The sequence below is a fragment of the Pelmatolapia mariae genome, linkage group LG10_11, assembly GCF_036321145.2.
Source record: "Pelmatolapia mariae isolate MD_Pm_ZW linkage group LG10_11, Pm_UMD_F_2, whole genome shotgun sequence".
Lineage (NCBI taxonomy): Eukaryota > Metazoa > Chordata > Actinopteri > Cichliformes > Cichlidae > Pelmatolapia > Pelmatolapia mariae.
This window is the reverse complement of record NC_086236.1, coordinates 6218230-6231262: the sequence shown is the minus strand read 5'-3', so window position 1 is coordinate 6231262 and position 13033 is coordinate 6218230. Positions and strand designations below refer to the sequence as shown.

Genomic DNA, 13033 nt, shown 5'->3' with positions numbered 1-13033 from the left:
TGCAAAACTGACCAGGCAGAACGTGGAAATGGACAATAACCCAAAGAGCATCACAACAACAATCCAGGAGTCTCTCATGGCAAAGAAAAGGAATTCAAGTCAGTCAGTAGAGTGCATTTTTCAGTTACTGAATACAGAAAGACCCCAAAACAAGAAGCAACTGAAGGTGGCTGCAGGAAAGGCCTAGCAGAGCTTTTGAAGGGCGGAAACGGCATTTTAGTGATGATCTAGGATTCAGGCGGTCACTGACTGCAAAGAATTTTCACCTAAATATTAAAAAGCAATCCTTTTATTTAAAATTATGCTAGTTTGTTCAATTACTTCAACCTCTGGAAAAAAATGGCAGACTATGTATAATTTGAAAAACAGTTTAATTACCAAACAGTTAATGCAATACTTTTTTTAAAACCCTTTGAATTAAAGAAGAGTTTGCACTTCAATCATAATCCGGTTGTTTGGTTTAAAATCCACTGTGATGGAACACAGAAGCAAAATTACACAAGTGTCGCTGTCCATATAATTATGGACCCAAGGGTACAGTATATTAATTGCCTAATCACTGTGACAACAGTCTAATTTTAAGCATAACTATGCTGCAGTCATGTTATTTTTAAAAAGGAAAAGTAGGCTAACTCAAATAAAAGTTGGTATGGTCATATTCAAACTTGAAATTAGTTCAATCAACCTGAAATTAAAAAATGCATCGCAGCAAAATTTCGCTTTTTGCTAATAAAAGTGACAGTTTAAGGATTCACTGTACTGTTTGCAGAACATGATGTCACTTTGACAACGTCTGCTTCTAAAGGAGGAGAACGCTGCCGCTACACGTCCTATGTATAATTACCAGTAAGAGACGAGAAGCTGTCTGTGGCTTGTATTTGCTCTGTCTTATAGGACATCATCTAACAAGACATTAGACAATTTTACCAACTTTCTCCAGAGAAATAATTGTCAAAGTCAAACAACGAGACCAATCTACAGGAACATATTTAAACACGCTTTTCCCTTCTGTCGCAATGACAACGAGAAACCAGGGTGAACTTAAGAACCCCAGTCAAGTCAGTGTGGATCAACTGCAGCAGGAAAAGCAATCCCACAGCTGAAAACAATATGGTGCAGAGAAAGAATTAAGTGTTGGCTGGTTGTAGAGGAGGAAGCTGAGGTTGGTTGCCAGACTGGAGCGTTCATCTCTGAGTCCTTTAGCAGATTTGTAGCACTGGGAAATCAGTGTGGGGAAGAGAGCAGATAGTGCAAGATGTGCTGAAAGCTGAAAATCTGGTCATATTTCTCCCGCTGCACTGACTGCACACAAATGGTTCACACCGAGTCCACGGAGACGAACTGCTGATATGCAAAGCAGGCCGCCAGTACTCCTACACCGGATGTTTTTTGACTTTGTTTAACTATCTGCCATTTTAATGTGGCACAAGATTATGTCCAACAATGCTCGTAGAATATTACCCGTTATATCAATTGCCATTACTGATTACCTGTTCATATTTACCCTTTTACATTCAACCCTACCTGCAAACTACCCCAGAGTTGTTACATTTTCACAAACGTGGAACAGCACACTGAAAAAAATGACGCACTGCATATATCTATATAACTTGATGCAACTCTATAGAGAAAGATTATTGGTCAAGTATTATTATGTATACTCGGACCATAAGGCGCACTGGATTATAAGGTGCATTAAGTAAAGTTTGACTTGTTTGAGTGCTTTGTTTCGCTTAACTCATTCTTCTTGCTTCCTCCACTTCTGTACCATTGATTCATTAATGTTGAATTCTCTTGCAGCTGCTCTATTCCCATGTTGTTGCAGTATATTAATTAACTTCGCTGTGTAGCGATCATGTAGCACATCATTATATACCAGCTAGCCCAACTTCAGTAACCCTACAAACGTCACTGCTGTTTAGTTTTCTGTCTTCATTTATGTTGAAGTGATAGCAGAGCTGTACGTTTTCATTTTTCATTAATCTCTCAGTCAGAACATGCTATATCACGTTTAGGTGAAAGCTAGTGAGCTAACTTCTTGCTAACTTCTAACTCTGTTAAATTTAATACATTCTGTTCTCATGGATGTTTTCTGAGTAATCTGAGTTTTGAACTCAGATTACTCCACGAGGCTTCTGACTACGGTAGCCATAATGCTCTGACAATCCATCAAGCGGTGCGGCTTCGTAGCTTACCAAAGTCGTACTAAAACATTTGACAGATTTTTGAGCGCCGTGTACCACATAAAATCCGTTTGAGGTCAGTAAGCACAACCAGAATTCATACGTAAGGCGCACTGTCGATTTTTGAGAAAATTAAAGGATTTTAAGTGCATCTTATAGTCTGAAAAACATGGTAATAAGATCCATGTTTTATAGGGTATGCAGTAAGCTTTAGTATGAAGCAGTCATAAGTGTACAACACATAAGAAATATTGTTGACCTTTTCAGAAGAACATTTAATGAATCCATGTCTCAAACATCTGCTGCAGGAGCAGCGACACAGTGGGGCACGGGTTTGGGGGGGGAGAGAGAGAGAGAGATTGGTACTTATCTGTGTGAGTACTCAAAGAAACAACAGAGCTGAGTCAGTCTCCCCTCTAATTTCAGGTGGATGAAAAATACTTTTATCACACTTCAAGTCAGCCAGTGAGTTCAACTCAAATATCTTCACCCGTCTCTCCTCTGTTTGGTTCAGCTGCACGAGGGAGGAAGGACCTTTTTTCTCATTACATTTTTTCCCCTTGGTTTCTAGGGGAGCACTGCTGGGATCTGAGAAAACTGAATCACTACAACAGTCTCCTACAGGCTAAGACACACCAGCAGTCAGGCGATCAGACCATCAAAATGATACTTTAGTGCAATTATTTAGACTAGTTTACCTCGAAATAAAACGGAGTTGGTCGACAACAATAATCGCCTGATTGGGAAAACTGCATGCAGACGCAAAAGCGGTCAAAATTCAGCTTGTAAACTGTGATAATAGAGTGTAATACTTTTGTGTCGGTTGTGCATCTGCATTCATTTAACGCTCACCACTACAGCAACATTAACTAAACCTAAAACAAAGAAAAACAACAACAACAAAAACTCAGGGTTTCTGCTTGATAAGGTAATCTAGGACAAGCTAATTTGATGACTGCTGCCTTATAAGTGTGACTGATCATCAGTTTCCCAGCACACAAAAGCTGGCAGCCTCATACTATAAGGAGTGTTAGGAGTGTGAGGTTGTACAATCCTGGCTGCAAGGCATCAAACACTCTGTACAACAGGGGGAGGTCTGACCCTCTCTTGTGAACATATGTCATGTGCCACATGTGGACATGGTGCGACTTACCATTTCTGTTCAAATCTGTATTCCATGTAGTCCTCTTAGAGAAATTAAAGGGGCCACTTTCAGTGTAACCTTTTCTTCATTCAGAAAGCTCATTCTCTTTCACCGTGTCAGGGGACACAACTTATTAAATGTGAGCTATATTGCCGTGTCAAGACAACCAGAATTAGAGGAAAATGATTATACCCCTGTAACACCACAGAAGGAGCATGTCACTGTGGGTGCCATCATATCTAGACAACAAAACCAGATAAAGGTGTTAAATAAAGCCCAGCTGGTGGCAGGGCTAACGTCTTTCCCAGAGGGTGTCCAAGAAGTGGCCATTCCTCCTTAGCGGTGACAAGATCTATCGCTGTGCATCTCAATCCATTTCTGCAAGGAAATGTAAAAATCTAGGTGGTAACATTTTGCCAAGCGTGACTCACAATACCACGGGCAGCAAAGCAAGCCATTTTAAATCAAAGGCGCTGCAGAATCGTGGAGATGCGCACGAGGCGCAGTGCACGAGAACTCGTTTCAGACCAAACATATGTGATCGCCTAATGCAGAAGACTGATCGCTTCCCTGCTGAGTATAAAAAGAGAGCTGGAAGATGTTCATGCAAGTGCTCGTATCCCCATCTGTCCTGCAGGGAAATATTAAATTGCTTGCTGTTACAAAGACACCCTGAGTAAATGTCATGGGTAAATTTTATGTGGCCTTTGTCTGGTGCAAAGTTTAGAATTTCTGGAAAAATAAAAGAACTGGAGTGCTACCTGATCTGTATCTACACGTGCACACAATACGACAGTGATCACCTGACACTTCAAATGAATAATTGCCTCGTGCGGTCCAATTATTCTATACGTCCTCGTTGGACTCGAATTATACATCAAGCCAAGCAGGTGGTGGATGATTTCTGACAGAAATTTCACTTTAATTATTTTTTATTTTTTTCAAATTCAATCAAAAAGAATAAACATCTTTCACACAGCAATGCTTAATAAAGAAAAAAAACAGATGGGCTGCATTTATGGATTGGAAAACAGTTAACGTTGTCTCACGATACACAAACTACTTCAGACAGAAGGGTTTTTTTTGGATTCTGGATGCTGTGAGATTTAAGTAAGCGGGGGAAAGTTTTGTATCCAAATGTCTGCAAAGATATGCAAAAAAATAAAAAAAACTATAAAATGTTCAGCTCAAGGACAAACGACCATTGATACAGACTGTTTATAAAGGCTGGATGTACTTAGTACGTCAATCATTGCTCTCAAGCGTGAGAGGTGGATTTGACAAAAAAAAAAAAAACTTAGGACGCTGGGTGCTCATCCAACGGTGCCTTGGTAATCGCAAAGTAGTCGCACCCTAAAGCATACCCAGATGTTACAAAACAGAGGTCGGGCTATAATAACTAAGACTTGAACCTAACAACTGAGGCCATAAACTCATTAGGGAAGTGTTTACTGAGGTTAGAGATCAAGTGAGCAGTAGGGTTGCTTTCTCAAGGCTCCAACATGGTCCGTCAGTGGTCCTACGCACAGCTCTCCAGTGTTGCAGCGGTTTACCGTCGCCGGGGGGCAGTGTCCCAAACAATCAGTCTAGCCACGGGCGATCGTGGCTCAAGAGTTGGGAGTTCGCCTTGTAATCGGAAGGTTGCCGGTTCGAGCCCTGGCTTGGACAGTCTCGGTCATTGTGTCCTTCAGGAAGACACTTCACCCGTTGCCTACTGGTGGTGGTCAGAGGGCCCGGTGGCGCCAGTGTCCGGCAGCCTCGCCTCTGTCAGTGCGCCCCAGGGTGGCTGTGGCTACAATGTAGCGTGCCATCACCAGTGTGTGAATGTGTGTGTGAATGGGTGGATGACTGGATGTGTAAAGCGCTTTGGGGTCCATAGGGACTATGTAAAGCGCTATACAAATACAGGCCATTTACCATCTACTCTTGCTTGTGGGTCCATCAACCAATTGTGGAGAGAGGTCATGATGCACACAGAGCTTAAGTGAAAGAGTTATGAAAACAAAAAAGGGGGGCTGGTTTAGCTCACTGGGTTGGGCAGGTGACCTATATACATAAAACTGTTGTAGAGGTCTCTGTTTGAATCCATGTCGAGTATGTTTGCAGTGTTTTCCTGTCTTCCTCATACAATCCTGTCTCAATAAAGGCTAAAAAGCCAAATTTTAGATAGTGTCCACTGGAGCTTCTGTCTGGGCTTCTAAAGCTGTATTTCTTTCATGTTTGTTCATTAATGTGTCACACACACACACACACACTCACACTCTATGTGCTGTTGGAAAGCTGCATGCTAGCATATTTGTGCCGGTTGCATACCCCTTTATGTGAGCAAATACCTGGACACACATATGCACATCATGACCTCTCTCCACAATTGGTTGATGGACCCACAAGCAAGAGTAGATGGTAAATGGCCTGTATTTGTATAGCGCTTTACATAGTCCCTATGGACCCCAAAGCGCTTTACACATCCAGTCATCCACCCATTCACACACTGGTGATGGCAAGCTACATTGTAGCCACAGCCACTGACAGAGGCGAGGCTGCCGGACACTGGCGCCACCGGGCCCTCTGACCACCACCAGTAGGCAACGGGTGAAGTGTCTTCCCCAAGGACACAACGACCGAGACTGTCCAAGCCAGGTCTCGAACCGGCAACACATATGTTATCATAAACCATGTTTGTGATATGTGCAGTGTGTATATAATGCATGTATTCTATTCACTGTCAGAAAACTTGGCTTTTTGCGGATAGAAAATGGACTTGAGGGAAAACTGAACACACCAAAAAAAAAAAAACCACACACACACACCAACAACAACAACACACACAAATTGAGGAATTTACCCTTAGCAAAAGAAACAAGTACGTTCACCAGATTCAACCATTTAGAAGTTCAAAGAAGGTCTGACACAAATGGGTTAATGTATAGCATACAAATACTCTACTTTTTCCCCTGCAGGAAGCGCCCACAAACCCTGAAGCCCTTGGTAAAGGTCTTGCACATCCCAGTACATCTGGGAGAGCCAGTCCTTCATAAAAGGTCCATTTCACTGCTGATAGAGGACAACGTCCTTAGAATTCACAACAGCCACTGCACACTCCACAACGCCTCAGAAACAAGAGCTTGGAAAACACAGCTCAGAAAATCGAAGGGATTCAAGCATAGCTGGGTTTCGAAGATTTTGTTTGCTTTTTGTTTTTTTAATCTATTTACAATTCAGAGAAATCCAGTTTTGGCTTGTTCCAACAATTAAATGCAGAAAAATCCATTTTAACTGAATGACATGCCCACCTGGAAAAAACCTGCGACAGTAATTATGGAACGAGAGTGCAAGTAAAACAAGGAGGCGTCTTTCCAGTAACAGCTTCTCTTATTGTTAGTTGGCTGCCCTGCTGTTCCGAGTGCACAGATTGGTTTTAGCCTCGAGCCCAACTGTCATTGAAATGAAAAAAAGTATTAAACTGTGCCATGCTCCACATGGATTTACCATTACCATCATCTAATGCTGACGGCAAACGCCATTAAAAAAAGAATAATAATAAAAATATATAAACCATATGCTTCATGGATGCAGACGTGTAAAAAGTGACAGGTACACAAACAATTCAACATCACCTCGATGGGAGCAAAAACAGAATAACTAAACAGCGCCGCTGACTCATTTGCAGTCACAGAGTGTTAATGGCTATGGATATGCACCTCCTGCATGTATGTCTGCGTTTTTCCACACAAAAGGATGGAAAACAGGAAACCTCTTCAAACAGCGCAACGGAGCAAAAAAAAGGCTTCATTTCAACACATGTAAATCAATTAGGCTGGAACATGAGAGCTGGTGTGTCACACTGCCGCTTTGTCTGCTCTCTGTCCAGTGTCTACTCTCAGAGATAGGCTGGTGCTGGGAACGCTGCCAGCTACATCCAAACTATGACTGGGCAAACAGCGCTCCCACATCCACGCTATGCTGCTGACTGCAGACGTAGCCCCGAGTAATCAGTGGCACGTTTAATGTAACAGCTAGTCACCATCTATTCTACCCACTTATCCGAGTTCACCACAGTCTTTTTGGATTTCATCCAGAAAGCTGTTGGGCCCAGGTGGTAAGCCATCCAGGTCTCAGGATCAATTAACATAGTAGATAACTGCCTAAACACCAGCTAAATGTATAATACACTGCCACAGCTCTGTTTCAGCGAAGGAAGAAGTCAATTTGAGGATCAATAGAAACATTTGCTCAACATTGCTTTTTAGATTTCAAAAATTAAACAGTTAAGAAAATAATCAGCAGTTGCCTCCAAAGAAACTGTATAAATATTCCCCCTGATTTACTGCTATGTTGGAAAATATGCATGTGGGTGGAGTTCCATGGTATATCAGTTAAATGTGTTAAGTATCAAACTTTTTTTTTTTTTTTTTTTTTTTTTAATACCTAACAAATCTTAAACCTGTATGTAGCATCCTGGAAGTTACTTCCTGTTAAAAGGGAGTTTTTCCTTCCCACTGTCACCACAGTGCTTGCTCTGTGGTGGGAGTCATATGATTGTTGGGTTTTTCCTCAGTATGCATTATTGTAGTACTTTTGCTTAGTTGTGTTATGGTTGCGTTAGTTTCCTCTCTTCTCCATGTGCAAAGCCTCTCCCTGCACACTAAGCCAAATTTTACTTTCTTCCATAAAAGATCATTTTACTTTTTGCAATTTACCGAAAGAAGCCTCCTGACTTGACTGGAAGTGCAATAAGAGCTTCACAATTGCTAATCTGTCTACAATGACAGAGGATAATGACTCTTTCAGATCAGACTTAAAAGAAAGACAGAAGCTGACAGCTAAAAGCACTGACATTGACTTCTTTTTTTATTAGTGTGTGGGCTATGGGGATGTGAGGATGACAATCTTTGAGAAACAATGCCTACAAAAGCACTTCAAACACCACCCTGCCCTAGATTAGACCTCAATTCTGATGCCCTATTATTTCACCGGAACATACCATTTCACAAGAAGAAGCCAGAAAACTTTATTCTAACAGCTCTTATCAGTTAACATGCCTAGCTCAAGTGTCCTTGAAAAACCTTAATCCCTATCAGCTCTGGGAATGCTGCCCGGCAAATGACCTCTGACCTTCCTGAGGAGGGGGTACGGTGAAGGAAAACAACTGAACAATCATAACGGCATCTCAAAACGAAAGAAGGAAAAAATATCCTAGTGAGGGCTTTATTCCATCAACTGCAAAGGGGGAAAATAATCTTTAGCGTGTTTACAACATTGTGTGCCAGCCAATATATATGAAAATACAAATTCAAGGTGAGAAGAATGAGAAATAATAGATTCATTACAGCACTGGATTTGCCCCAGAGCGGTCTTAAAGTCCATGATATTGCTTTTTCACACCTGGGGATTTGCCTGCTTAGCTCTTCATCCAGCAGGTCTATTGCATTTCTCTTGAGGTATTCTTACAAAATTGTTTATTTAGCATGAGAGTGACAAGGAGGGAGAGTTTTAAAGTGCCGGGATCAGCGCAGGAGGAAGGCTTCCGTGTGCAAGTGTGAGAGCGACTTGACGTCTCCGAGGCCAAGAGCCTCTGAAACCATCCTTAGGGGGCAGCCGGCCACGCGCCAAATCTGTCCCTGCACTTGCTTTCAACAGCAGCGCCTTCATTGTTCAGAAAGGTGGGCACCCTCCCCACCCCTGCACTAAGCAACGCTGACCACAGGCGTTAGTGGGATTTGTGTAGGCACGCTATTGCAGCATAGAGCACGCTGGCTTTACAGCGTTGGTGAAGCCATCAAGGAGAGTATATGCTTTAGTGCACACGTAGGCGTTTCTTTTGTGTGGTAATGAAACTGAGGCAAGACTTGGTGAAAATGAGTAGGAGAGGGGAGATACTGTGCAAGATGTCTGAAAGGAAGCAAGAGGTGGTTACGCACTGAACATGGAAGGAAAACTGCACTCCGTCTCCATTCGGCTTACTGGGGTGAAGCACAGAAGAGTCCTAATCTGGGTCTAAATATAAGCACCTTTTAAATGTGCCTGCAAATGAATAAACCGAAACTACACTGCAAGTTGCTCGTCCTGGGGTTGCCTCCCAGCAACACACTTAATCCACGCATTGCAATGTCACACTTTGCTTACTGCTGGAAACAGTCCTGCACCCCTGCTGCTGCATCAATAAAAAATAAACAGTTGGATATTAAAGGAGGATTAGTGTTTTGGAGTCCAACTAGATCACTGGGACATGTCAGGAAATCATCTTTGAGGATGTTTGATTTAGATTTCATCATCATGTAGAACACACTGTATGTGTATCTGCTGCGTAACACACCGTGACTTTGAGCACGAGCAGCAGATTAAATCAGTTCTCCAATATGTTGCAAGTCCTCGAGCATAAGCAACTCTAACCTGATGTGGAGTGGGTATTTTCTGCCTTTTTCTCAGCTCTCTGTAGCGTTTGAAGTGTGGCTTTTTTCATTCTTTTGTGACTGTGATGATCATGAGAGTTAATTACATCCGCAGTGCTTTTTTATTCCAATTAAAGTATCTGGTTTGATGGTGTGCCTGCCATTCTCCTCTGGAAAAAAAAAAAGAGTTACCTAAGAGGGGAAAACAGACCAGGAGTGAAGCCACTGTTGAATTTCTTCAGAAATGTGTAACAGGAGTATGACTGTTTGTGTTTGGTGGTGTGTGTGTGTGTGTGTGTGTGTGTGTGTGTTTGTTTGGGGAGGGTCAGTCATTTAAAAAAAAAAACAATAATAATAATAATAATAATAATTTACAAGAGCAACTGCCTCTGCAGTGGCATGTTTCAGAAATTTAGGGCCATTGCTTTCTATGCAACATGACTATGATCCTGGAACCCTGTTGGCGGGTGTGTGTTTTGAAGGGGGGGCAGGAGAGGAGGTGAGGGGGGAGGAGGGGAGGAGGTAGAAGGGGTACTCACCACATGAAAGCGCCGCCACACAGATGAAGAGAGTCCATCTGAAATCCCGTACACCTGACATGGTAGAAATCCCTGCAGGAGGATGTTAAATCCCAGCTGTTGCAGTAGCCGATTGAGGGTAAATAAACCTCTCTGCAGGTGTTAGCCTCCACACGACGCTGTTGCAGTTCTTCGAGGGTCTTAAGTTGGATAATGCGCAATAGACAGAAATGCAACTGCACGAGTATCTGCGCGGCAGTGAGTCCGATGTAATTTGGAGGTCTTCAGAAGCAGAAATGTTACTGGCCAGTCTTCTCAGAGTCTTTGCGAGCAGCGAACCTAAGGCACGGCAAAACCGCGTCTTCTCCAGGCAACGCAGAGCGTTTCCCCCACGTCAGAGAGCAAAAGTTCCAACTATCCTGATCCAACCCGGGCAGCAGGGAGGGAAAAACAGTGTTCCACAAACGGACCCGAGTCCTTGCGCGACACTCGATAAATGGCCCCCCACAAAAAATATTATAAATCAATGGACATCAGTGGAGAGGTGACGCGCGCCCTGGCTGGAACCACGGGGATGCTGCACGCGTTCTCCAAAAAGGATCAGACTTGTCTGAGCAACAAACGGCAGGGAAAGAGCAGCAGAGTGTCCCTGTGAGGTTAGTCATTCTCCAATTAAAAATTCAAACATGAAATTCCTTGCGCAAATCATGGAAAGTGTGGAGAGAGGGGAGGGAAACAACAAAAAAGAGGCATCCGACGGATCCGCACCGTTCTGGCTCAGCTGACACCGACTTCTTCTGCTTTTATTCAACGTCCACAGCCGAGAGAAAAAGGTGGGAATGCATTCTGAGCCGTGGAGGGTGAAATTACAGCTCTAATCAAGCCGAAAAGGTCCGAGTTGGCCGCAAAGACCCGCTTTCCACCCTCCCCTCCCGCTCCAGCTCCCTCACGTTTCCAGTAGTTCACCTACCGCAGCGCGATGCGACGGGAATCATCACGCGTCCGCTGATTAAAAACAAACAAACAAAGAAGGGCACAAATATCCAGAAAGCTGACACTTTTTAAAAATCGAGTTACTTTGTGATGTTAAGACCGAGAGCCTGAGCGGAGTATCGTCGGTGCCGCTTACCGGGAGTCTGAAACAGAGCCAAGTCCGAAGAAGTCTCCAGTTTGGTGTGTAATTTGTCACCCGGCTTGAGCGCACCTTTCTCAGGTGTTCCTCCGGCAGAAGCAGCTGCTGTACCCGCTGTCCTCCCCTCAGCAGCCCCGTTCTGGGATTTTAAGTCCGCTCTAAACTAAACGTGCTCACCTTAAAATGTCCAGAGTCGCAGCTCCCGGTCATCAAGCCCGCTGTGGGGTAGAAGACGTGTCCGGAAGTTCCTTTCAAAATAAAATAAATTAACCTACGTTTAATTCTTATTTTAAGCGATCTGCTAAATTAAGTCTTATTACTCATTTCCAGTAGCTTAAGAAAAAAAATGCACCGAATATGACCAGCTTTGACAATACAGTGATCACATAATTTAACCCTTAAAAACGTCAAACCCCTTTTTTAATGACTCTGAACGAATATCTGGAATGAAGGAGTTTATACCGAAATGAAACCGGTGACAGGGCAGAAGCTGTTAACTTGAGCGTCACCCCTACCACTCCTCACCTGACCTAAGAGCAGCTAAATGTATCACAATTAAACCCAGTTTCAAACTGAATTAAATGGAAACACGCGTATTTTGGGGCTTTTGATACACGCGTGTTTTCCAGGTCAACCCGTGGGCTTTAGTTTAGTCTCAGCGTTCAGTTAGTCGCTCCTAAACGTTATCCTCTTGGCTTTTATCTTAAAACCCCACACCGAACACTTCCGGTGTGTGCCACGTTAGACGTAGTGAACTTGACTTTGTTCAAATCTGGTATCGCAGACGAAAATTAATCACGTGAGTGTCTCCACACTCCTCCTCTTCATCCGAGGGGGAAAGTATCCTCCCGAAGAAAGAGGCGTCCTCACTCCTGCCTAGTCATGGCTTCACTTTGTGCTTTTGTTTCTGTGTGGATTCTGCTTCACCCCCTGCAGGCTTACATCACGGTAGATTTCTGTGCTAAGGACTGTGTGACCTTTTATTTGATTTTAATGTCATATTTTTGGAGCCTTCTCACAGCTAAAACGCTGACACCAGATACACAGGTGCACCCAATAACAATGAACTCATTCACAGTTTAATTCACCTGGTTCACACAGTATCTTTAAGTGGGACTCCCACCTCTGACACTTGTCACAGTGCGTGGTTTGCAGTGGAAGGTTCTGTTGCATCAAGTAGAAATTCTGCTACTATGCAACTGAATCACAGTTTTGCAGGAAACAGACTGGATTTGTTTCAACTTAATGAGGTTGTTCAGCTGCAAACACATTAATACTGACCGATTGTCTTTACTCCAAAACCTGAGATAATATAACAGAATCTCCTCTAACATAGGCTAAAACACTTTAAAACTTATGTCTAGGCTGGAGATGTCAAACAAATTGGTCAGAACCAATCTGCTAAAGGCTGCAGTCCGGGCCTTTGGATGGTTATGCAAAGTGTTCAAAAAAATTGAAGATAATCAGGGAATCACTTCAGTTGTTGGACTTTTGTTTTTGCTGTATTTTCCATCAGAATGGATAATAGGAGCAGTTCTCCCACCGTCCATCCATTTTCTTAAGGCTCAGACAACTACACGCTCTCCCATCAGCACCTACAGCCAATTTAAAGCCAGCAGTTAACCGAGCATGTTTGTCTTTGAAATGTGGGAGGAAGCCAGAGT

General features: G+C 43.1%; 1 protein-coding gene across 1 annotated transcript in view; it reads right to left on the bottom strand.

Annotated features, from left to right (window-relative positions):
- Nucleotides 1–11567, bottom strand: part of tmem132e (transmembrane protein 132E) — a 436417-nt gene extending 424850 nt beyond the window's left edge. The window contains exon 1 of the mRNA XM_063485752.1: nucleotides 10259–11567. Within this exon, the coding sequence (XP_063341822.1) occupies nucleotides 10259–10319 (61 nt within the window). The 5' untranslated portion in view covers nucleotides 10320–11567. The remainder of the gene's footprint in view (nucleotides 1–10258) is intronic.
- Between the last annotated feature and the right edge of the window lie 1466 nt (nucleotides 11568–13033).